Source organism: Emydura macquarii, unplaced genomic scaffold (genome assembly GCF_026122565.2).
Source record: "Emydura macquarii macquarii isolate MOO-44397 ecotype Brisbane River unplaced genomic scaffold, CSIRO-AGI_Emac_v2 contig_3240, whole genome shotgun sequence".
Classification (NCBI taxonomy): domain Eukaryota; kingdom Metazoa; phylum Chordata; order Testudines; family Chelidae; genus Emydura; species Emydura macquarii.
In genome coordinates, this window is record NW_027133377.1 from 255293 (window position 1) to 282567 (window position 27275).

General features: G+C 42.0%; 1 protein-coding gene across 3 annotated transcripts in view; it reads left to right on the forward strand.

Moving 5' to 3' along the window:
* TEAD1 (TEA domain transcription factor 1) overlaps window positions 1-27275 on the forward strand; it is a 211909-nt gene that overhangs the window by 119728 nt on the left and 64906 nt on the right. For 2 of the 3 annotated variants that reach the window (XM_067532114.1, XM_067532115.1), the window contains exon 4: window positions 26866-26930. In XM_067532114.1, the coding sequence (XP_067388215.1) occupies window positions 26866-26930 (65 nt within the window). Of the gene's footprint in view, window positions 1-26865; window positions 26931-27275 lie in introns of those variants that run through there. The other variant, XM_067532116.1, reaches the window with a different exon arrangement.

A 27275-nucleotide genomic window follows, 5' to 3' on the forward strand; every position in this document is an offset into this window, starting at 1 on the left:
GCAGGGAATTCCCCATATAGACTTGTTCACAACAAAGTTCAACAGGAAGTGCACGCAGTTCTGCTCCTTCCCGAATCACAGCCTGGGATCAATCACGGACACATCCCTCATCCTTTGGACAAGTCACCTGTTCTACACCTTCCTGCCAATCCCGCTGGTCCACAAGGACCTGCTGAAGATCAAGAAAGAAGGATCCTCCATAATCCTGGTAGCTCCAGAATAGCCACACCACCACTGCTACTCTGCACTTGTCAACCTCTCGGTGGAAACTCCTATCAGTCTACTGCTCGTTCCAGACTTAATCACTCAGGATCACGGCCATCTTTGCCACCCCAACCTAGTTTCTCTGCAACTCACAGCATGGAAGCTCCATGACTAAACCACCTGGAGCTGGAATGTTCAGAACTGATCAGAGAAGTCCTCCTTGGCATCAGGAAGTCTTCCACCAGAACCACTAACCTGGTCAAGTGGAAGAGGTTCTCCATCTGGGCCACGCAGAAGGGTACTCTACCCATGCTATCATCCATAGTCCAAGATAAGAGGTATCTGTTACATCTTAAGGAACAGGGGCTTTCAGTATCTTCGATTAAGGTCCAGTTGGCCGTGATCTCAGCCTTTCATCTTTGGATGGCAGGCCGCTCGGTCTTTGCTAATCACCTGATGGGATGCTTCCTCAAGGGTCTCGACAGGTTATACCCTCAGACATGAAAGCTGGTTCCCCAGCGGGATCTTAACCTGGTACTATCAATGATGATGAAGCCACCGTTCGAACCTTCTGATATGTTCAGTCTTCTACCTGTCATGGAAGGTAGCCTTTCTGGTGGCCATCACTTTAGCTAGAAGAGTTTCAGAACTTAAGGTCCTCACGTCTGAGCCTCCTTACATGGTCTTCTTCAAAGACAAGGTTCACCTACACCCTCACCCAGCCTTCTTCCCAAAGGTAGTGTTACAGTTTCACTCGAACCAGGACATATTTCTCCTGGTCTTCTACCAAAGCCACATGCCCACAGTGGAGAGCAGAGGCTACCCACACTGGATGTTAGATGCATTTTGGGCTTCTATATTGAAAGGACTAAACCCAGGAAAATGACACAACTCTTCATAGTAGTGGCAAACAGAATGAAGGGCCAGCAGATTTCATCTCAAAGAATCTTCTCATGGATCATGTTGTGCATCAGGACATGTTATGACTTGGTGAAAATACCAGCCCCATCGCTGACAGCTCACTCCACAAGGAGACAGGTGTCCTTGACAGCATTCCTTGCTCAGATCCCGATCCAGGACATTTGTAGAGCCGCAACGTGGTCGTCTGTCTACACCTTCCTGGCACACTACGCCATCATTCAGCAAGCCAGAGACAATGCGGCCTTTGGTAGAGCGGTGCCACAATCTGCAGATTGTTGAACTCTGAACCCTCCTCCTACAGGTCTGCTTGGGAGTCACCTAGTTGGAATTGACATGAGGAAGCATTGGAAGAAGAAGAAACGGTTACTAACCTTCTGTAACTGTTATTCTTTGAGATGTGTTGCTCATGTCTATTCCAAGACCCACCCAAGAGTGGACACATCAGTAAAATTCTTAGGGAGTCTATGGAAAAATGTAGAGAGCAGCTCTGTTTATGACCAATGTACATACTTACAACAATAATTAAGATTGAAAACTAATATGGAAAAGTGTATAGATGTTTGTAAAACTAATATATTTGCAAAGCTAAGTGCATACTTTAATCTTAAAAAATATAAGCATATGCATTGGTTTGTATGCTAGGACAGTGCAAGGTAGCTTGATCTTTATTCCTATATTTGCACACTTGCATACTAATCTGTTATGTATGGAGTAGATTCCAATCTCCTTGTAAATCCAGAGTAACTCTGCTGTAGTCAGTGGAGCTACCTGGATTTACACCATTATCAATCTGACTTTCTAGTACTAAGATTCAGATTAAGGAACTAGACTGTGCCCTGGCCTATGGAGCCACACAGGGGCATAAGTGGGACTAACACACACCCTCCTATGACCCAGAACAACCTCACTGGGGCTTGCAGCTTGGTGGGGTGGAGAGAGGGGCAGAGAATGGGTGGAGCCAAAGTTCCATGCTGCTGAACCAGTGTGTGATGGAGGGACCAGTAGCAGATTAATACCCCTTGAAGCAAGTGGGGAGCAGGGAAGGCGGTGGAAGGATTAATTTTTCTGTTCTAAATTGTTTGATTACTAACTGGTTTTGAGGTTTAATTCCAAGAGGAAAGATATTTAGAAAATTTACAAACCACAGATTTAACAAACAAAACCCTGTCACTATAAAGCCTGGTCATTATATCATTTGACTAAGTAAGCAAAAGGTAAGATTACAGGAGCAAAGTGAGAGGGGCAAAAAATCTGTAACTGACCTAGATACGTATATAATGCAATTCCAAACCTCTGCATTTATACTAATATTTGTCGTTGTTGTTGTTGTTAAATAAAATTACCATGTTTGCAGTTCCTGCCAGCATAACTGCTAGAGTTCTCGTGATTATACTGGAACATTCCATCCTCTGTCCTTGATCTGATTCAGCCCCCTGCCCCATCCCCAGTAATGCACGTCTAAACTATGAAATGGAATCCTTCTGCTCATCCTGAAATATCAATTTTAATTACTGTTTGCTCAAATTTTAATTTTAATTACTGTTTGCTCAAATCATTGAGTGTGATAGCCATGCTGGAAAAGAACAAGATGGAAGGGAGATAAATCATGTGGGAAGTAGCACTGGTCTTTCAGGTTGCTGTTTTACTGAGTAGGTCTCTGAGAAAGCCACAAACTAGAGGATTCTAATACCCATTTACCCACAGCACAATTTTCATTGAGGATGTTGATTAGTTACCTATTATTTTTATAGATAAAAATGTATGTACAGAACCTTGCATTCCGTGCCTACCTGCATTTCTGTCTACGTTCTCTTATGTCATCTATCACCACAGCATACCAGGGTGGATTGATTTAAATAATGACTTAAATCACTAAGAGAAAATCATTGATTTAAATCAAGTTTCCCACTGATACTTCTTCACATATTTCTTAAACAATGGTGCAAATCTGATCATTAAAACATGTTTATTTACAACTCAATACAGCATTTTACAATATCTAGGAGGGTATACTTTGTGCAGTTTTTTAGATAACTTGATTTTTATTAATTTAGGAAATAGTACATAATATTCATTACCTGTGTCAAGCTGCAGATACAGCAGCAGTACATTAGGAATGGTAAGAGCTAAATAACACACACACACAATAGCACTTATTTTATTAAACTAAATCTTAAATATTACATAAATCTTTCACATTTGCAATTGCAGCAGTCTCCTGAGTTGCCGGGTGACGGCTGTCCTTAAACTTTTTTTTTAATTTTCAGATTTTATTGACTCTAACAGACAAATCATCACAACACTAAACGTACGCTGTCCTTAAAACTTCTACAACTAGCTCTCATCTTCCCCACTCCCACTGTCATTTTTATTCATATACTGAAACAGAAATACAAGTTTTCCTGCTTTTTCAACCCCAGTCGATTTCTTAGCTTTGAGTGAAATACCAAAGGATGAAAATATTTTCTCTGTGTCTGCAGAGGAAGCTACTGCTGTGAAAAGTTGGCTTAGCAACTGAAGGAACTCTGTTTCAAGATGCCCGACTAATGATTTTCACCAATTCAGGGGAGTGACTTTGTTCAAAACATCATCAGTAAACATGTACTGTTTAAATAGTTCCACTCCAGCCTTGAAATTTATTATGACTGGCATAACTGAGGAGTGATTTTGAGATGCCCATGCCATGGCAGCAGCATCTTCTTCACAAGTTAGGCATCAACTTTTATATATCTGGGGTCGAGAATGTTCGCAAGAAAATGAGGTGGAGTTAGTGCTTGATCCATTTGCTTCTTTATTGCCTGCAGTTTAACTTTCTGGTGAGGTATTTCTCTCTTCAATGTCTCTTGAAGTGCCTTCCAAATTTTGACAGCATCATCAATGTAGCAACAATTTCCCTGAAGTTTGTTTAAGGCTATCGATATAGCTTTAGTTTACTGAGCATATCCTCTACATTCCTCTTTAATCCATTGTTAGATACTTTGGATGAGATACTTCCATCTATTTTATCACTATTTTTTTCACAAAGTTTTATGACAATAGTCCAGTTCTTAATAAATTGTTCAAAACAATCAACCACACAATTCCATCAAACATCTTGGGGGAGAATTAGTTTGGATCCTCCTGCTCTCTTCAGTGAAGCTGAAGCAAAATGGTTACAGAAATATTTTGCAACTTCAACAACATTTTATTTTATTCCTGGAGAAGATGTACTTAAGTCTTTGGCTAAAAGGTGCATCAAATGGGCACTGCACCCATATGTTATTAAGGAGCATCCTTCCGATTTCTTCTTCTAAATATCTTCTCATCTTTGCCACGTTTACATCATTGTCTGTGACAAAACTGTGCCCAACAGTTGAATTTTTGTTCACAGTTTATTACAGCTTTCACTGCCACTTCTTTTAAATATTCTGTTGTGTGGGCATTTCCCGATGTATCTATTGTTTCTGAAAGATATGCAATCCCATCTTCTTTTGTCACACAGGCACATATTACTGGATTGTTGTGTACATTGCTCCACCCATCAAGGCTTAAACTGGTAAATTTCCCCTCAGTATTTCTTGCACACTGTTCCAAGTTCCTTCTCATACACTGTATCTAGCAACCTTCCACCAATGTCTGCTCTACTAGGTGGAGTGTAGCCTGGGTCGTAAGGACTCAGCCATGTCAATGAAGTGTTTATTGTTAACAACGTGAAAAGGAGAATTTGTGGCATAAATGAACCAAGCAATCTTTCCATCTATGATGTCTTGTTGGTTTTTGCTGGTCCTTATTACAAACCCATCCATGGTGGTGGTTTTACTGGATGATTGAAATCTTTTGCTTGCTACTGATACTTTGTTGTCTGAAATACGTTCAGTTGCAGCACTGCTCTGAAAGTACCAACAGATGACTCTGAAGTTGTTGCAGATAGACAGTCAGTCAGTCTCTTATGCTGAAATTGGATCCTGAACAAAATTCAAAAATGATTTTGAATAGTCGTTCTTCTCAGTTCTTCTCACTTTGTTATTCAGTTAATCATTTACATTTTTTTCAGCAAGGATGCAGATCTGATTCCAAATTACCAAAAAAGCAAAGACTGACTGCACTTAGAGTGCACTTAATTTTGGAGTAAGCCCCGTAGAACTCATTGGCACTTCTGTTTTTTGAGAAAACAAGTATAGGATGGGGTTCCCTTGGGAAAGCTGAGTTATGCTGAAGTAAAATAGGGAATAGACTTATGGCATCACCATTATGGACTGTGGCCATGATGTTCCAAAATAAGGGGCATGTAATATAAAATAAGAAAATGACACCCAGTGGCAACTGGCAACTCTAGATTTCTCCTACTGCAGCTTTCTGTACCGTATACTTTTCTGTACCGTATACTTGGGTGATAGATTCTAAACCTAGTTAACTAATTAAACAAGCCATAAGGATTAGCTAAGCCAAACTTCTTTTTTCTAGCAACATCCAACATAGCAAACAGCTTGGGAATTTACTTGTTAAATCACACTTCTACTGAAAGGCATAGAGAGAGTCTTGAAGAATGATGCATTGCAAAGGGAAGGAATTTCTTAAAAATATTCCCAGATAAGGTCTCTCTTACGCCCAGAAGCCATGAAAGTTTTTCTGTGGCAAAAGTGTGGGGGAATACAGGAAGCTGTGTGTGTACTTTTTCTTTGCACTCCACTCCACTGTTCCTTTCTACTCAGCCTCCATCCTTTGTCTCTCTATCTTTAAGACAGTGTCTTAACTAACTCCTCTGCTTTGCTTGGCCCAGCTCCACAACCACATAAGCCCAGAACAACAACAATCCTATCCAGCCAATGTCTTTCTTTGCATGTGTGACTTTAGTCTGCTGAGAAACAGAAACTGAAAGCCCAGAACTTTCAAGAAGGAAGAACTAGTAGTTAGGCTGGACAAACTAGAGCCATTAATTCATTTTTATGAGACTGTAAGTATAGGTTTAGCATGTTTGTGATGAGATTTAATTGTAACTTATTTTTTAAATGAGAGAGAAATTTAGTATTTTATTGATTTTAAAAAAATAATAAAATAATCGGATTTTTTAAATTTAAATCAGATGTTTTGATTTTTTTTTTTTTTTTTTTAAAACATTGATTTTTATCCACCTTGCTAATATCTCACATATTAATGAATCTCACAGTAATCTGGATAGGTAGGGAAGTACTTATTCCTCTTTTACAGATGGGAAACAGAGACACAGAATTCGGCATTGAATCCAAGTTCCTGTATCATAGGCCAACAGTACCTTAGCTGCAAAACCATCCTTTCTTCAAGTGCTTGGTCCTGTCCATTCAGAATTAGGTTTGTGCACACCGCATACACTGGTGCTGGAAATTTGTCCCCTAATGGTATCCGTAGGGCTGACTCTCGTGCCCTCTGCAGTGGGGCACATATGCGCTTGTATATAGGGCGCTTCCAGCCCCCCTCCCTCTCAGTTACTTCTTTCTATCCGTGATGGTGCTGGAACACTCTCTTGCTCCTGTAAGCTTTAGTATTGCTAGTGGTTCTTTGTTTTATACATAGTTTGTACATAGTTGTTGTTTCCGAGTTTATTATCTAGTAGTTAGTAGTTGATTAGTTAGTTGTTTACCCAGAGTCGGGGCATGCCCCGGTCCCTGGGTTTTAAACCCTGTGCTTCATGCAAGAAGCCTATGCCATTGGGCGACCCGCACCAGAGCTGTTTGAAGTGCCTGGGGGAAGCTCACCTTCGCGAGAAGTGTAAGATTTGCAAAGGTTTTGCCCTCGAACCGAGAAGAACCAGGACATTAGGCTCAAGGCCCTTCTCATGGAGTCGGCACTTAGACCAGTGTTGGAGCTGCGATCGGCCTAGGCGCCCAGTCCGGCAGAATCGACTGGAAGTGCTTCTCTGGTGTCGGTGCCCACATTGCACTGTTCGAACTCACCAGCTCTGAAAAAGAGGTGCATGTCGAGAAGGAGATGAAGTCAGCTAAGAAGACCTCGGGCACCGAGGGGGAAAACTGATTCGGCCCTGAGAACACCTCCACCCCCAAGGATGTTGAGCCCAACTCCAGTACCACCGCCAACTTCTGGGAATGGCAGAGGCCCATGCCATTTACTGGTCCCTTCCCTTTCAGGCAATGAAGGAACTGTTGGCTCTGCCGGTGCCGCCTACACCACAGGAGGGTATAGGGCACCGAAGCTCAGATACCCATGCTGGAGGCCAGTGAAAAGGGAAACCAGTGCTGGTTCTACCACAGCCTCTCCCTTCCATGCTGGTTTCACAGTGGTCTCCAGAATCTCGGCTCCCTGGTACCGCATCAGCATGAGTTGGACTCGAGTTTTCAGTCACCGTGATCCAGGCACCTGTCACTGGAACATCGGTATCGATCCGAAGAATGCCACCGTTGATCTCCGGAATGCCATCACTCCCCAAGCTCCCAGCACCGCTTCGCGAGGCTCTACTTTGTGAGCCCCCGCAGGGAATCTCCGGAGCCCCAGTACCACGAAAGTCCCTATAAGAAGCCTGAGGACAAGACGCGGTCAAGGCTCTCAGCACTGCTCCCCATCACCGGAGCCCAGATGCTTAAGAAGTGGTGTAGAGAAGTGCACAGCATTGGCGCCCCCTTGGTCGCCAGCTTTTTAGCTCCTCAGAGTCGGAAGAAGAAATGGTCGTCCCCCCAAAGAGGCAAGCTCCCAAGCAACCCACTGGGTTTCCTATGCCTCCGCAGATTGGACGTTGGCCACAAGGACAATGGCCAGGTCCCTGCTAATATTGGAACCCATGGGGGTTCCCTCAGGCTGGGATGCTATACTCTCAGTTGGCTGTGAGTGCCTTGGTACCGCAGTCATCTAAAGCCCTCGCCGCAGCACTAGAGGCAACTATTGGGTCAGATCAGGAAGTCTCTCTTTCGGCCAACCTTGGTAACCATCCCGACCAGGGAGGAAGATCCAGCTCTCCCCTCGGGTTCCTGCCTCATCCTCCGGATGACGCTGTGACAGGCCCCTCTCACACTGCCCCTCGGGATGATTACAGGGTGCACCAGGACCTGTTAAAATAGGTAGCGGCTAACTTGGGCCTCAAAATACAGGAGCTTTCTGAGCCAGTGGATTAACTCTTTGGAGTCCTATCATCTGTGGCACCCTCCAGAGTAGCTCTCCTGGGGCATGATGGGGTGCTGAAGCTCGCCAAAGCATTGTGGCAGACCCTGGCCTCACTGCCCCCCATATCTCAGCGGGCAGAGAAGAAATATTATGTGCCTGCCAAGAGGTTGGAATACTTACACATGCACCCATCCCCGGGTTTGCTGGTCGTGGCGGCAGCTAACGGTTCTGACAGGCAGGTACAAATGAGCTCAACACCCAAGAATAAAGAGGCCAAAAAATTAGATTTATTTGGCTGCAAAGTGTGTTCAACAGTGAGCCTGCAGCTGAGGGTGTCCAACCAACTGGCACTCTTAGGTCATTACCATTATAATATCTGGCAGTTGCTGGAAAAGTTTGCCAGCTTCTTCCCCCAGTCCTCCAAGCAGGAGTTTGAAGCAGTCTTGGAGGAAGATAAGGCAGTAGCCAGAGCCTCCCTACAGGTGGCATTGGACGCAGTGGACTGGGCAGTATTGAGGAGGGCATCGTGGCTGCAATCGTCCAGTCTTTCGACGGAGGTTCAGCAATCCATCCAGGACTTCCCGTTTGATGGTTTTTCCCTCTTTGCTGACCAGACTGACTCCAGGATGCCTGGGCTGAAGGACTCAAGGGCCATTTTGAGATCATTGGGCCTCTACACCCCATCTTCGTCCAGGAGGCACTTCAGGCCCTCTCAAAAGCAACGCTTCAGGGGTCAGGCCCAAATGGAGCCCTATAGGAGGAGGCACAAGAACTACAAGTGCAATTTGCCAGCCTCGACCTTGAGATCAGGGACGAGCTGCCATCCCTCAAAGGGAAAGTGAGGCTTTTGAAGGTGTGCCCGAGAGTTGCCTACCGGACTCCATTCAGGATCCAAATTCCCTATTATTTTCTTCCCGCCTAGCATCTTTCCTCTTCACTTGGAGGGCCATAACTATGGACCGCTGGGTGCTAAATACAGTGGCCTTTGGCTATACCCTCCCACCTGTCTGCCCTCCCTCCCCATCCCTTTTCAGGGACCCCTCTCAAGAGCAACTCCTTGTTCAGGAGGTACAGGCCCTGCTGCATGTGGGAGCGGTGGAAGAGGTCCCTCAAGCATTGAAAAAAAAGGGGCTTTTACTCCCATTACTTTCTGATCCCAAAAGCCAAAGGAGGGTTGAGGCCCATCCTAGAACTGCGTGCTTTGAACAAATTCCTCAAAAAATTGAAATTCCGTATCGTCACCCTGGCAGCTATCATTTCCTCCCTGGATCCCAGCAACTGGTACGTTGCTCTCGATTTAAAGGACGCCTATTTTCATATTGCAATCTTCCCCAGCCACAGGAGATTCCTGCAATTTACTGTGGGCACCCAGCACTACCAGTTTGCAGTTCTCCTGTTTGGCCTTTCCACCACGCCACGTGTATTCACCAAATGCATGGCGGTAGTAGCAGCCCACCTCAGGTGCAGGGGAGTGCAGGTTTTTCCTTACCTGGACGACTGGCTGATCAGTCACAGGATCAGTCACAGTGTAAGGTCCAATACAGTATCAAGATCATGAAGGTCGCCTGCTTGTCACTGGGCTTGCTAATAAACGAGCAAAAATTGATATTTACACCAGTTCAAAGGATCAAGTTCATAGGGGCAGTCCTGGACTCTACACAAGCCAGAGCACTCTTGCCCAAGGACAGATTCTTGTCAATGTCAGGTCTCATTGCCCGACTAACAGCCTACCCCCTCACCACAGAAAGAATGTGCCTCAGTCTCCTGGGGCACATGGCAGCGTGTACTTATGTGGTCCGGCATGCTAGGATGCAACTTTGACCACTCCAGTTGTGGCTTGCCACAGTTTAATCCCTGGCCAGACATTCCTTGAACAGAGTAATCACGATCCCGCCCCATGTACTTACCTTCCTGGCATGGTGGCTGGAACTTCGGCGTATATTGGCATGGTTTCATGGCCCCAAGACTGACCCTGTCATTAGTATCAGATGCTTCGAATGTCGGCTGGGGTGCCAACCTCGGTGGGTCTTTGGTCCAGGGAAGAGTCATCTCTCCACATTAACGTCAGGGAGCTCAGTGCGACTCGCCTGGCCTGCAAGGTATTCCTACCACACCTTTCCAACAAAGTGATGGGAGTCCTGATGGACAACACAGCTACTATGTACTATATCCACAGGCAAGGGGGAGCCAGATCTTCAGCACTGTGTCCCGAGGCCTTGCATCTCTGGGAGTTCTGTGTGAGGCACAACATCCATCTGGAAGTGGTGCACCTACCTGGTCTGAAAAATACTCTGGTGGATTGTCTGAGCAGGACCTTTTGCTCTCACCATGTCCCTCCACCAGGAGGTAGCAGACAGCATTTTCCAGAGGTAGGTTTACTTGGGGAGTTTCCCATTTCTTACCAGGGAGAACAGGAAGTGTGCCCAATACCGCTCCCTCCTGGGATCAGAGGATGCCTCCCGGTCAGACACTTTTCTCCTGTCATGGATGAGGGGTCTGTTGTGTGCTTTTCCCCCGATACCTCTCATACACAGAGTCTTATGGCCCCACCATTTGAGCTGTTGGCTTCTTGTTCCCTCACCCATCTATCCTGGAAAGTGGCATTCCTAGTGGCGATCACAATGGCATAGAGGGTCTCGGGGTTAAAAGCCCTGACCTCAGACCTGCCATACATGTTGTTTTTTTTTTTTTTTAAGCTTCGTCCTCACCCATCCTTTCTGCTGAAGGTCATTTCCCACTTCCATGTCAATCAGGATATATTCCTGCCAGTGTTCTTTCCAAAGCCAGACAAAGCCAGACAAATCCAATGAGGAGAGGCATCTTCACTCTCTCGATGTGAGGAGTGCCATGGCTTTTACATCGACAGGACCAGGCCCTTCCGCCACTCCACGCAGCTCTTAATTGCAATTGCTGATCGGATGAAAGGGACATCCGGTTTGTCTCAGTGGATCTCCTCCTGGATTACGGCCTGTATTCAGACCTTCTATGAGCAAGCAGGGGTCACGCCCTCGGCTTTCCTGTCCACCCACTCCACAAGGGCACAGGCATCTTCAGTGCTCTTCCTGGAAGGCGTGCCCATTCAGGACATCTGCAGAGCTGCTACATGATCCTCGATACATGTTTACATCTGATTATGTCATCACACAGCAAGCACAGGACGACACTGGATTTGGCAGAGCGGTGCTGCAATCATCACGTCTATGAACTGCCTGCCTGCCTCCAGAGACAATGCTGGTAAGTCACCTAATTCTGAATGGACATGAGCAAGCACTCGAAGAAGAAAGAACAGTTACTTACCTCATAACTGTTGTTCTTCGAGATGTGTTGCTCATGTCCATTCCACAACCTACCCTCCTTCCCCTCTGTCAGAGTTCTGGAAAGAAGGAACTGAGAGGGAGGGGGGCCGGCAGCACCCTTTATACAAGCACATATGTGCGCCACTGCAGAAGGCGCTAGAGCCGGTCCTATGGATACCACTAGGGGAAAAATTTCCGGCACCGATGCATGTGGCGTGCCTTAACATCTTAATGTAGGGATACAAAAAACTTTTGCAAAGACAATTAAAGATTAAAAATTTTCTTTCTCCTCTCTATTCTTTTCTTTGATATCCTGGTTGTGACAAAATAGGCACATAAAATTATATATTTAAAATTTAGAATACTAATTAGTTTTGGGGACATATGGGGCAAAGTTTTCCAGTGAGTCTCTAAACATCTGCTTTCAAATATTGAGTGCCCCAATGGATATTTTCCTGCGCTAATAAATTTTGTAGTAATGTGCTAACTACATTCTTTGGAAACAATTGTATTCTTTGTGTATTTTTTTAAATTATAAGAGGTGTGGCTATGGGGAGTTTGGCTTTGAGGAAAGGGGTGTGGAAATGCAGGTGTTTTTCAACCTAGCTAGTGGGTGTGGAGAAACATTTTTAATCCTTGCCAAAATATATTCCAATATAATATTAATTTTTAATATTAGTTATTTAGCTCTGCAGTGCTAACGCTTAGTGTGACACTTTATAGTAAGGAGTAACATCTTGAGTTTTGCAGCAGCATATTAAGTTTCCTTACCTAGGTAACAAAAGGATCAAGCTTTCCCTCTCCCTTCAGACTGAAATTCTGGGAATCCTGCAATATGTCTAGAGATAACTTGCATCTGCCCATTTTATATCAAATGGCACAGGATGGGGTTAGTGGAGTAGGTTTGATATTAAGGAAGGAGGTGCAGAGAATTATCCTGGAAAGGCTCAAATTGTACCTGGAAGTAGAGACAAAGTCTAACCTTTTTATCTTCAGGCTAAAAAGAGTTGAAATATTCCCTAGTTTAAATATGTTTGTGAATCTCTTGTGTGGGTTCATAAGTAGGGGCAAATATTTTTTGTACTGAAGCTAAAACTATATTTCTAGCTATAAAATGTTACTTTGTGCTTGTGAAATAACTAGAAAACCGAGGTTTGGATAGTTCCCAGTATCTTTCATATGTTGGTCAAATATTTCTCAAATTGACCCATATGCTGTCAGAACCTGTCATCACATGTAAACAGAGTCCAAAACACTTGACATAATGTATGTTTAAATACCTTTTTGCACCTGTTGTGAAAACAAAACATCTTCTCTGCACCAAATAATTCATAAGCTAAACAAACAGCTTTTGCAAACAACGGTGAGCAATGCCACCACAGAATGTAAGGATCTGAAAATGAAGGCGACTCTCACAGACATCAATCTTATGTAAATTAATCTATACCCCCCCCCCCCCCCCCCCCCCCCCCCCCCCCCCCCCCCCCCCCCCCCCCCCCCCCCCCCCCCCCCGAGCAATAAGACAGGCAGTCCTCAGCTGAGGCATCTGATGTTTACCATGTTTTAGAGAGCATTGAATTTGGTCAGAATTGGAATCACTAAACAAGGGAAGTGACCAGCTCTCTTACAATCTCATTATAGTAAATGCTGAACTGAAATATCATGTCAGTATTTTTCCATTTGTAATATTGTACTTGGAAGAAAGCTACTTCCATAATGCTGAGGCTTTGTTCTGCATTAATGTCGCTATAATATACAGCAGAATATATCACCAGTTAGACCAGGGGTCTACCATGGGGGGTGTAAACATATGTGCAAGGACATATTTGGCTGTGTAATTACTTTTTTTAAAACATGCATTGAGTTTTTAGGAGACTGCTCACTGGCTGCTAACCCTCTGTATGCGTCATCCATGCTACATTACTTTTGAGAAGAGGTGCGTTCTTATTTGACAGCTAGATCTTGGGAAAGAGATTTCTCACAACCACCTTAGTTCAAGCCTGAGTTCCTCTGTTGTAACTTCTTTCTGCAGGATTGGCCTCAGCAGGAGTCTTCACTTCACTCTAGTGGGTGTGTTCTGTTGTTGTATCAACACTTTTAGCACTTCTATACCATATGTATTTTCATTGTTATATATTCTTAATTTACTTGTGTGTATTTTCTGTTTTGTTAATTGTTGAAGTAACACTGCAGAACAAGCCTTTCATTATGCTATTCTGTGTTGTGAGTTTTCGAATCGCTAGACACTACCATCATGTGCTATAAATCTAGTAGAAAGAAATACATATGCATTATTTTGAACATCTCACCTTTTCAGCTGCTGAGTCATCATCACGGATATGGAATTCAAGAAAGCACTATGTGCAAACTTTACTGTAACTGAATGAGTGTTTTTTAAATGAATATATTTGCATTATAGTCATTTTACATTCCTCAGTATTTAATACTTTCTTGCATCTGAGGGTTATATGTGTGCAAAAATTAGAGTGAATATCAAAAAACATATACAATTTAAATGTAATCTTAAAACATTTTTGTCATGTAAAAAACCCCAGATTTAAATATTTCATATGGAGCTGATATGTTGCTTTTTAAATTGCTAGTATGACATTTACTTCATCGTTCTTAAGGACAACCCATAGAAGGAAAATCAGCACTAAAGTTTAACCTCTGCAAATTAATATTATTTAAACCAACTGTAATTCCTCTAAAAATGGATCTTCTCTTTTCTCGAGGAACAAACAACTGAAACCACCTACTGAGAAATTCTATATTGCTAATTTTTATCTATTGTGATGCAAATAGTGGTTTTAATCCCCTTAACTCATCCATCATGCACGACAGGTCAGACAGTCTATTGTCTGTGTATTTGAAAGATTTCTGTCCAAATCAGACTTTTTACCAGTAGCTTTAGGCAAAAGTCTTGTTTTTTAATCTTTGTGTCATGCAATATCAGCACTACTTCAAAAAGCAATACAATAATTCTACATGCACTAAGGTAACATGAATATTACTTAAACTGCTCACAACTAGGTTACTAAAATTTCTTATCGTAGCAAAAATAATACTAGCTCTTTTCTTTAATATGTCAGATTAAGGACATGTAGGTTTTTATGTAATCTGTTAAACATCTTGTCGCAGATCCAGATAGGTGCAAAGGGCATGTTTGGGGATTTCTTTCTCTTCCATTGTATATTCTGAAACTTATAAATTGCTATTTGTTTTAAATACATTTTTGGGGATGTAATAAAATACAGTTTATAGTATGTAGCAAATTATATAATTACAAGGTGACAAATGAAATTTGATATAGCGTTGTTGTAGTGTTTGAATTTTAATTAAACCAGGCTTATAGTAAATTACAAATGCTTCTTTTGTTGGGACGAGTGACACTGACAAAATATTAATCTAATGAATTGGCATTTAAACAAGCTCAAACATCTTTATGCTATTCTTTGCTGTCTTTGAAATATTTATTCTGGGTGTGCTTTAAAGACTCAAAAGAAAAGAATAAAAGTTGAAACCCACAAGAAATAAACATTGCATTTTATGGAATAGTCCATGATTTGAAAACATGCTAAGCAGAATCCAATGCATCTTTGTGTAACTGAAGACTTTTTTGAACCAAATGTGTCTGTGGTTACATTTTTTTTTTTTTTTTTGTGGGGGTAATCTTTAAAACTGAAGCTGGTATAAATAAAAAACTATTGAGTGCAAGGTCTAACATTAAAAGGATAATTATTCCATGTTCCTGTTAGGTCGTTTCCCTTTTGTTTTGTAAATTATTTTGTGTTACAGCTTAAATCTGAGATTACTTTAGTGGTTTTTTCCTGGTTTTTAAATAGCCAAAATCACAAAAGCTCTTCTCTTTAGGTTCCTAATTGTAATATAACTTCAGTAAGTTATCAATATTAGTTCATTAACGCTCAGGAGAATTATTTAAATGATTCTATTTCCTGGGCCTTTGTTCTTTCCCTTTTTTGCCCTTTTTACAGTACACATCACTAGCAGTTCATTTGGGTATAATTAAACTTTAAAGGCTTCTTGTAATCTTATTTAAAATACTAAATATAAAAAACTAACTAGGCGATCCTCATGACACAAGCAGCCAACCACCTTAGGTACCTCATGATCATAGTGTTGTCACAGTTCCTCCCTATGTCTGTCCCTTCCTCCTGTTGTTCATGTATACATTTAGAGCCAGATTCTGCCCATTCTTATGGGTTCACTCATGAATTGGCCTGCGTGCACACGGAGAGGAATAAGGGCATGTAAGACACCCCATTACTCCCCTGTGTTGGCAGGCTACACAGGCCATGACATAGGGGAGAGAGCAGCCATCGGTCCACTACCCCCATTTGCAGGAGAGTGAATATGTGTAGGGGCATGGACAGAACATTGGTGTCAGCCCTGCAATGTTGAACACAGCTGAGCCAGCACGGAGGAAGGAGTATTCTCTGCCAGGTATAGGTCTGGTGCAGATTACTTTCTCCATGGAGTAAGGGGGAAGCAGGTCCCTATTCTGTTCATAGGGCTGCACAACTGTGCACTATCCCAGTTCACATTGTAAAATGCCTGTCTAGCCATAGGCAAATGATCCCATTGATTTGCAGAATGACTTTTCAGAATCTGGCTCTTTAATTGTAAACTCTCTGGACAGGGACTCCCATTTTTGCTTTGTGAAGCACTGTGTACATTTGCGGTGCTCTTTAAATAACCAAACAAAACCAGGGAATTATTCATCAGATAGTTTGGTAATTTAAATGATCTTCCTTGTAGAAGTGAAAGAATTACTGTGAACTTCACCACAGGTATATAGTAAATATATATAAAATTTATAAGTTACAATTAATTTATATGAAATGTGATTTATGGTTTTGAGTGAAATAATTGTTGGCTTCTGGTTTTCTTTACACTTGGTAACACTTGGAAAATTAATAGGTTTATGTATGTGTAATTGTTGTAAATGAATTTTTAAAATCTCTATTTGATTGGCTGTAAATATTGTCAGCTTAGAGGTGAAATTCTGTTCAAGTCATTTAGGGAAATTCATCTGAAATGCAAACATGACAGAAAAAGCAAAACAATATGGCAGAGGAATATTTGCTGACTTAAGAGCACAAGATCAACACCAATATTTTTCCAGTGATGCTAAATCTCTTGTAACTGCTAAATTGGATTTGTAGTTGAATGAAGTATCAGCTGCTGTTGGACAAGCCCATAAAGGCAGGACGGCTGGCCTTTTGTAGGCAGGGCTTAAAGGACGATTGATATGTTTTAGCACTTTTGGGATTATTGTGATTAAGAGGAAACCATTCTGAATGATAGAGAAAAGGGTGTAAAAATACACAGTCCACAGCTGGTAAGCAGCATGTGTTTGCTATAAGGGGAGGTCATGACTAGTTGATCCTGCTGGTTCGGGAGTTGATTGACAGATAGGAAAACTTGATATTATGGAGCAGGCTATTTCTTTAAGAAATCGTGCTTTAGTATGTATAAAAGTAACTGCGAAAAATAATTAGAATCTGCGAAATGTTGAGCAGTATTTTATCAGTATTATCAATGGACATAATGACCTAAATGTTTAGAAATATAAAGCTGGAAAATTCCAAATAAGATGTTAAGAATTCAAACAGAGAAAGGACTTCAGTCCAGTTGTACGAGAACCCTACTCAGAGGTTCAAGGTTGACTTCCGTGGTTGTTTTTGTTTGTTTGTTTGTTTTTTTTGGTATTTCATATACATGAATCTGAAATAAAACCCATAGTGTTATATAGTAGAAAAAGTTGTGCTAGGTATATGAGAATGTTAAGTTTGCTGAATTTGTAAACTATTCAGCATCTGATGAGTCTGATATATTCATGTTCATATGATTCGTGCAATACAGAAATCTTACATTAGAAGAGCTGTTTTATTTTTATTAAACACCTGCCCCAGCAATGTGTAGGCTTATTTCATCTTATCTCCCTCTCTCCCACTTGGAAATTTGGCTTGTTTAGTTGATTGCTTTTTTAAAGCGACCATCTGAATGCTCGCAAATGTACATTGAATGGTTGGATCTCTGACTCTCTTTAGTGGGGCTGTACCTCTTTCAAAATTTGAGTTTAGCATACCACACAGGAAAGAACACAAGCTTGCCAACTCCCGCTGAGCGTTTTTTCAAGCCTGTGAAAAGAATGAATTATTCAGCAGTAAGCATGCTTACAGCTGGCCATTTGGGAGCTTTGATGTGCGAATCAGGCGGTTGCATGAATGCCCTTATTGTCATGTTATGTGTACACAGTGTGTGAATTATTGAAAATAGTGAGGCCTGAGCCTCATCTGGTAGAGATTACAGTGCAGGCATGCTGGGTGAAGGTCTGTAATTGAAAATCCCCAGATGCTGTTTATTTGGCCTATGTCACATGACCTTCTGCAGTAAGCTTGTCTGAACAAAATGCTGCCTGCATAGGAAGCAGAGCCCAACCCCCTACCCTAAGCCTTCTTAAAACTCAGTATGTGGATGACTTAAACACCTGCCCCTTAATATTTTTAAAAGCTTAAAATAGATTTGCCCATAACGTTTAAATAGAGGATGTCTTTCTTACTCGTTTAAACTGCTTAACCAGTTGTTGACTTTTAGAGCTCTTTTATCTACAACACACTTTTTGTTAGTTAATTTAGCTTTACAATGTCTTTAGAAAACACCACAAACTTGTGGGCAAATGCTCCAAGAGATTCATTTTGTGCTTGCAAAATAGAGTGGAAAAGCTCAGGGCTCAATCCAACAAGGTGCTGACTACTCCTGTGAGGTGCTGAGCACCCTCAACTCCCACTGACATCAATGAGATGTACTCATAATCAAGTTCTTACAGAGGTAAATAGCAAATAGAGCCCAATCCACCTCCCACTGCAGTCAGTAGGAAAACTCCCATTAACTTCAGTGGTATCTAGAGCAGGCCCTCCGGCACAACAAAACAAAGAAGCCAAATCCTGCTTCCTTTATTCACATGAATTGTCCAAGTGAAGCCTGAGAGAGGTCTAACATAAGGTGATCAGGATTTGGCACTCCCTCCTCAATCAAGGAAAATTCCCACTGACAAGATTTGGTCTAAAGCTGGGTGCTCAGCACTTCTGGAAATCAGTTCTCCTTAAGGGTTTCTGGTTGGACATTCAAAAATTCAGGTACCCAAAATCACTAGGTACTGTTGAAAATCTTGGCCTTGGTGAGAATACCATTTTGGGTATGAAATCTTGGTAGATAAATGTTTGTTGTGAGATTTTAAATCCAGGGCAATATACCCATGCATGTATGTGAAATACCGCTTGTTACTGCAATCCTATAGTATTTGGGGAAATTAATAATAGGTAGTCACATAAAAAGAGGGAATCTCAAGTTTGCTTATTTTTTCATGCTAGTATTTGTATTTTGTATATTTGTATTTTGCTGTTGAATATAACTTTTTTAATTCCCTACCCATTTTCAAGTTATTAAATTGTTTAATTTTCTGTATTTAATGTGTTGTTTATTATTATTATCACACATTTTGAAGGCAGCTATTACTGTGGGCTTTGGGTGCAGTGGTTTAATTTGTGTAATTAACTTTCCAAATAAAGGGGACCACAAAACACCACGCTGCCCTGCATCTATAAGCTAGAGGGCACAGTTCACCACTGTGTTGCTCCCGTTCTACACTGGTGTAACTCTGTTTTCAGCATAATACTGGAGTGATAGATCAGGCCTAGAGAGTGGAAAGAAAACTGGCCTGCCGATTTATGGGGCAGATCCACTGCTGGACAAATTGTTATAGCTCCTTGGCAATTTACCCCAGCCGAGAATCTGCACCTAAGTGTCCATAGTTTCATTCTGTGGGTGTGAGTGTGTGTTTGTGAATTTCAGCTGAATTATGAAGTGTGAATGATAGAAAATACTCTTTTTCTAAGAGAGACCCTTACTCCATTCATGTGGTATTTTTACATGTGTGTGTAAATAAACACATGCTGCATAATAATAGTATCTGCTAGTGCCACAATTAATAAGCATTTTGTTTTCATTGTAAAGCATGCTTCTTACATCAGCAGGATTTGAAGATTCTACTTTCCTGTGGAGATTAGGAATCTCTCCAGGGCAAGTACTATAAACTTCCATGTATTTTAACCTTTCATAACCAAAAACAAAACAAAAAACAAAAAAAAACCTCTAACTCTCATGGTTGTGAAGGAAATCTTTCAAATTTGATCCAAATATAACTAATGTATTGATGTCTTCCTAACTCTGCAGGGAGAGAACTTCCATATGCTATGGTTTCTTGGTAGTTTATAGATTGAGTATAAAACATTGCTCTAGTTTTAAAATGTATCTTCCACTGTGTAAACCCAGAGACAATTTATTGTTTTTTGTTTTTAAATGGAGCTTATTTTACAGATGGGCATGGAAAAATCCTAAGAGCTTGGATTTTCTTTTTTAAACAAAACCACATCAAACATTCTTTTTAAAAAATGAAAGTTGATCATTCATTTTCTTGATCCTTTTCTGAGGAAGGGAGGCTTTTCTTCCAGTTCTTCATGTCCCTTGGAATAGGCTCAGTAAGATTCCTCTGGTCTGGAAATGTGCCTTATCTCACTGGGCACCTTCCCAAGACTGTGTGATACCTGAACAAAAAATTTCCAAGGAGGAGACTGACTGTCATAACAGAAGACGAAAAGGAATAGAACATTTCCAGTTCATGAGCACGAGGTCTTCTTTTCCACTTGGCAATCTCTATATATATTATTTTTCACTGTTAGTAGTAAGAGTGGAGAAAATATTACCACGAATGTACTTTTCTTGGAGAAGCACATACATATCTAATCAGGGACACTTTACAACTCCTAGGATTTCTAATGTCTGGTGTAAGTGGTTCCTTGAGCCCCATTTTGTTTCATACTCTTGCTACTTCACAAAGGCAGGGTGTGTTTTAGGAGTGTCCTGCCTTTGGTTCCTTAAAATTCCCTCCGTCAGTCAAGAGAGAAGCTTTTTTTTTCCTCTGTTTTTTGGGATCAGTTTCTGACCCAATCTGGCTTTGGAAAAAGAGAATGTGTGGCTTGGCAGATAACACAAAGACCCTAAACGTTTATTTGAAGAGTCTTAGTTCCTTTCATATGTCAGGCAATGTTTACTTTACAGGTGGAGTCTAAGGCCTGGTCTACGCTGCTGAGGGCATCGACGGGAGATATGCAAGGTATGTACTGAAACTTGCGTATCTCCCGTCGACGTACTAACTTTCACTTACTACTGCGTCGACAGGAAACACCCTCCGGTCGATGCAGCGTTACTCTTTCCGGAGGGTGTGGATTTACTGCGTCGGCCGGAGAGCACTTCCAGGATTGACTGTGCGGGTCTCCACTGCCCGCTCAATCGATCCTGCTGCATCAATCCATGGAGCCCGACGCAGCTCCCACAGTGTAGACATGTCCTAAGGAAGGTGTTAAGGCTTCTCAGGTAACACTGGCTAGACTGTGATATTGGTAAGTTATTAAGACTTCTAAGGCAGAAGTATCTTCCTCTCTGGTTAGACTTAGGGCTCATTTCTCCACTGAAGGAAAACCATTAGAAGATTTGTAAGGTCTTGGTCACCTTGTATGCGTTGTCTCTTAGGGCTTATCTTCACTTCAACAGTTAGCTCAAATTACTATATTCAAGTAATTACATTCATGCTAGAAGCAAGCTATCCTCGTGTGAGCAAGAGCAACCAAACTGCAAAGTCACACCTTAAGCTAACACAGCAGTGTTAGCCTTGCAATATTTGATGTTTTTTCCAAATGCCCCCAGCTCCTGTCAGGTGATATATGACAATCGCTGCTTCCATTTAAAAAAAAAAAGGTTTCTAGCCCTTGCGGTTGAGGAGAAAAGCTTGAAAACATGACCACTAAAGACTCCAACCAATTTTGATTTAAAAATCATGATAGTTTTAAAAAAATCTTATTTTTTAATACTTGGGGTGTGGCAGTATTGGATCAGGGGAGAATGCTGTACATATTATAACAGTGTTTTATATGAAATAATAGAAAGGGCTAAAATTCCTTTCAGGTGAATTACTGCATCTCAGCATCAACAATTTGGGTAATACTAAGGGATTGTGATTCTAGATACCGCAATGAATGCATAATTTGTGTGTATTAAGTAGTGTTATTGTTCATGCTTATTGATTAGTGAAATTTTCCTCAGGGCAGGTGGCAGCTAGGGCTGATTCAGCTCTGCTGAGTTCATGTTCAGTGGCTCTAAGCCATTTTTTCTGCTTCCTTAACCCTGAATCTGAACAAGGGCAAAAATGTGGCTTGTGGCGTTAGTTTAGGATAGGGGCATGACTTGGGGGACTGGTGTATTTGGCTAGGTGAATAGATTTAGTTCTTGAGCTGGTGTGTGTTGGGTAAATTTTCGACCCCTAGATACCAGCACCATTTTCATTCTAAATTCCATTTTCAAGGAAATACCTAATTACTTAGTATAAAAACTTGCTCTAGATAAGTAATCTTCCAGAGTATCAGCAAAGAGCCACACTTTAAATATATTTACATACAGTGTTACAAAGATATCTTCTGAAGTTGATTAAGAGCTCCTTCTTCAAGTGTGACAAAGGCTTGGTCTACCGGTGCAAAACAGCTTACATTGACCTAATTAAATCAGTGTGTCTACACTAGAATGCTGCTTCCACGGAAACAAGTGGCCTGGTACACCAACATAACAACTCCACCTCCACGAGAGGCATAATGCTTCTGTCAGTGTCATTAGGTCAATGCAATGTCCATGCAGACACTGCGCTACTTACATCTGCTGTTGGCTGTCATTCTTGTGAGTTTTATGACTGCCTCCGGTGGGCCATGGTAGACTCCCTGCTATGAAATTGAGCCTGGTACTGGGTTCACAGCTGCCCTCCCCTCTCTCTCCTTCCCTCCATCTGTTAACCGGGCGCTGGGCTCACAAATGGAGCCTTTACACCCTCATCCCCGGGTGACAGCCTGAGCTGTTCGCTGGGCATGGGGCTCAGATTCACAGCAAGGAGCCTACCAGCAGTGAAACTGAGATTTTTGTCAGTTGCACGGCTGGCTACAGCTACAAAAATGTCAAGTGCACTGCTGTAGACAGAGCCCTGCGCGTATACAACGTCTGTATCCACAGCCAATCTGCAAAAGTGGTCCGCAGATATAAACCTGATATCTGCAGGTTTGCAGGGCTCTACTGGCAGGCTCTGTGTTGTGAAATTGAGCCCGCGCTGGGTTCGCAGCTTGGGCTGTCACCCTGGGGTGGATGGGGGAGGAGGCTCCAGCTGTGAGCCCCACGCCGTTGTCAGTGCCCCACAATGCCTGACTTTAGTTGGCGCCAGTGCTCCTGGCGAGGATGCACACTGCTGGCACAAGGAGGGTCGTGCGGCCACCAACAGCAGATGGAATTACTGTGCTGGCTGTAGGTCAGCCTAAATTGTCGACCGCATTTTGTAGTGTAGACAAAGCCCTTAGGCCAGCTGCTGTGATCTCATGAGGACTACGTCACTGGCTGAGGACTGGCGAGAGCACTCTGCCTCCACACCCAACCATGTCGTGAATGCCGAATGCTGTAGAGCTGGTGTAGCTGTCTTTACACTGGGGATTTCCTTACCCCATGGGAATCACCAGCTGCCTTCTAGGGCAATTATTTTCTGCCCTGTTGCAACCGAAGAACTGGGTCTGAGTATTTTATTCATGTCTTTATTGAAAGATGTATAAGTGGCTCCCATTGCCTCCACAACAAGGCACTGGTTTAAGCAATTAAAATTTCCTCACAGCTTGCCACACTGATGAACCCGGCAGCTCAGTTAAATCCTGGCCAAATAGATAAACTCGATGCGGAAGCTCGCCAGGTTCCAGAGCCTCTGCAGCGTTCATGGTCCCTAAATAAAGGCAGTGATAATCCTTCATCCTCCTGGTTCTCATCTCATTTCTCAGCAGTTTTTCACTCACCTAATACATATTTAAGGGACTATGCGGATGTATAAGGGTACAAAACCATTGTGGGAAGGTTGCTTGAAGCTGCTGAGCTGGTACATTTGCTATACAGTGTGTTGAAGCCATCCTTTTATTTGTACTTTTGCATTGCTCAGGCTTCAGTCTCTTGACCACTCATTCACCCTTTTCCTCTGAGTGATCTTTTCCCTTCCCTCCCCTCCCTCCCCAATGCTATTTTCTCCATGAATTGGTGCTTCAGAACAAAACTAGACTACTGTCCCTCCCTGGCTGACGATCATGGAACAGTTGTGCAAATAGCGCTGTTGTGTGCAGTCACTGGGATTGTTGTCTAAGTTATGGGGATGCAGCTACAGAAACCAAATACCCTTCTCCGTGTTGGAAGATGGGGCTCTGGGCTGCAGAAAGCAGGCTGCAATCAGCACCAGGCTCTGAGTGCTATTATATATTGTTTAAATAAAAATAATGTAGCTGTTTAAAAACAAGCAGTCCATACCTACATAGGGAGAGCAACACACAGATGATGTTTTGGGCTCTGAATGACAGAACTACTAACAGGACTCCTACTCTTTTGCTAACTTGCTCAGAAACATACGGTGTGAAGACGGGTAGCTTGACAAGGACTGTCCATTTTGTTGTATTGTGTCAGTGCTGCTACTCTTGATTTTGTAGCAGTTGGATTGTGTAGGTGGTGTGACATTTAAAATCTCTCTCAAGATTTTTTAATTTAATCTAATGTTATTTAGTTAATTTTTAATTTATATTTTGGCTAACACCAAAGAATATTTGCGAATTACTCAGATACATAATGTAGCAACCACATTGTCAACACACACTCTAGTAGTTCTATCCCTCGAAAATAAGGACAGGGTGATTGTTCACTGAAAATAGGATGTACCTGCCTGACATAGTCCATTGCAGAATTGATGTCAGGGATCTGTTTTCACCTTGCTTCATGACGAGCTTTTGCATCAGATTGGGCAGCTAATTGCTCAGTTTGCCTATTTTGTGTATGCAGATATAGGCTGTGTGTGTACGTGAAAAATTTTGCTTTTAAAGTTTGGCCTTAGGAGACATGTAATGTAGTTGCTAACCTCGCATCATCACCATAATTACTTATTCCAGATAGCTCTGACATGGTCTATACCCAAACTGAAGGGGAGCAAGAGGAACAGAGGGAGTGCAGGTCCACTTTTTCCATTCATTAACTGCATAGTCATTTATCTACACACAGGGAAAATGAATAAACTACAGAAGGGACCGCAGTCATTCCACTGCTGAAGATGACATTTTCCAGAAAAGATGGAAAATCAGGTTTAGAGTTCGAGGGGAGGGGGGAAGTCTAGTTAACTAATTGTGTTACATGTAGGACCTCCCAGAGCGGTTGGCAAAAGGGGCATTTTGCCCTGGACTCGCTGTTTGAGAGGGCCCCCAAGTCCGTGGAATCTGAGTAAGTTCGGTTGTGACCTGCCACTCAAATTTGGTTCAGTCGGAACCCTGTGCACCAAGTCGCAACATCACTCACTTGCGTTTGGCCCCGCTACCCTCCCCCCCCATCCTGAACGACCCCATGTGTCCAACATCCATGGGGAGCCAGGACCAGCCCCACAGGACAGTATTTGCCACTGTGGAGTGTGTGGGGGGCAGGCTGTCTTTCCAACATACTCCCCCTCCAGCCCTCCCTCAATATTTTTGCACTGATAATTTTTTGGGATGGGTGATGACGGTCAGTTTCAGATATAACATTCTCCATTTAACAGGTGCCCCTTCTGATATAGGTGCCTTGTTTATAGCTGTCTGTGCCCCCACAACAGCAAACCAATACAAATTTGGATCCCTGTCTGATATGGACATCGTGACTAACTGTACCCTCCAGCCACACACCCTGCTAGTTAACTTGAAAGTGACCTGGTAGATGGGGAGATTTAACGTCTCTAATAGCCAAGTCTTCAATCTGCAGTTAAAAAACCCTTAAATTCAGTCCTCTGATTCTCACCAGCACCTTGCTTACTTTACCTTGTGTTTAAAGCAAATATGACTCTAAATTAGCATAACATCTGTTCAGCATGGTCGGAATTAATACAAAACATGTAGAGATAATATAATATATAAAGTGAAAATGAATAGGACATCACATAAACTTCATTAACCTCTGTGTCAGTAATATTTAGAAGGGAGATTTGTAAAGAAAATTTTAGTTGCATTAAACACATGCTCTTGGGCTAAGAAAGCAGACCCACTTTAAAGACTTTGAAATCCTATATTCAAAAACTTGGTTTCAAACCAAACTAGAGTTTTAAAATAAGTAAGTAAGTGTGCTTATAGACCTCAGTTAAGCAAGTTATTTAAGCAGCTCAATGCAAGTGCTTGTATGCTTAAAGTTAGGTACGTGCCTAAGTATTGTGCTGAATCAGGGTCATAGCTTCTTTCATTGGAGGATATCAAAGTACTTTACAAAATAATTAACTAATCATCTCAAAACCTTGGCAAGGTAGATCCATTTTCTGATCCTCACTTTAAACATGGGAAACAGACACAGAGTAGTTAAGGCCAAAATGTTCACACCTGAGGCTACGTTTACACTGACGGTGGCAAAATTGCCGCTGCCAGATCGATCTTTCAGGATTGATTGAGCGGTCAGTGAGACCCGCTCAATTGATCAGGAAGTCGACTGAGTAAGTCTTCCCCCTCAAGAAGCATAGCTATGCATCCCCGTCGGCTCAGCGCAGTGTGAACAGCACGCAGAAGGGAAGCTGAGCAGTTGACGTCCGTTATGCAAACTACTGTGTGTAGTTTGCGTAACTCCTGTCGACTGCCTCCGAATCGCGTGGTCAGTATGAACCAGCCCTACGTTCCAAAGGATGGACACCTAAAGAAGAGACCAGATTTTCAGCTTGGAAATTGTGGGATCATTAGATCCTCTGGAAATCATCTACTCCTTTAGGTGTCCAGTTTTATACTCACATTTGAAAATTTTGGCTTTGTCTAAAGCCATAGAGCAAGTCTGTGACAGAGACAATAATGAAACTTGAGAAATCCAGAACAAGTGGCAAGCCTTTTTTCAAACAGTGGGAATACAGGATTACAGCCACTAAGGAGCACAGACTCAGCCATTTGGGACATCTCCCCAACTTCTCACTATCTAGTTGAGGTTTCCATTAATGTGTCTGCAGAACTCACGCAGGGTTATATTTCATTCATATACACATACTTTATTGGTAAAGTACTGTTTTAGGGAAAGAAAAGTAAAGAATAAAAATATTGATGAATGCCACTTTTCTAAATGAAAATCAGATTATATAAAAATAACATTATCCTCACGTTTGTAGACTTTATATTTTTTAAATTGTGCAGTTTGATAGTTCCTTTTACAGAATTGTGGCTGTTTGGTCCTCATTGTAAATTCTTCTTTATTTCAGGTAGGAATGAATTGATAGCCAGATACATCAAACTTAGAACAGGGAAGACACGGACCAGGAAACAGGTAAAACAACCCAATTGGAAAGTGTGCATGTCAGTGAATGACAAAACATGGCATTTTTGGCTGCAATGGCTGTCTGTGATTCAGCTCTGTTGAGATGATGCATTGATTTCATTGTCATGATTAAGTATGTGCTTTTAAAAAAATCCATTGTTTGTTCTGTTCATCATTTCAGTGACCATTTATTGGGCACATTCCACATTAACCTCTGTACGTATGTAGCTATTATCTGATAGTGAAAAAGCGCATTTCACAAGTCAAACTGTTAACATATTAATTCTTGCATCACTTGCGTATAAAGAACATATAGAATTTAACAGTTGTTTTCATATGATGAATAATGGAACA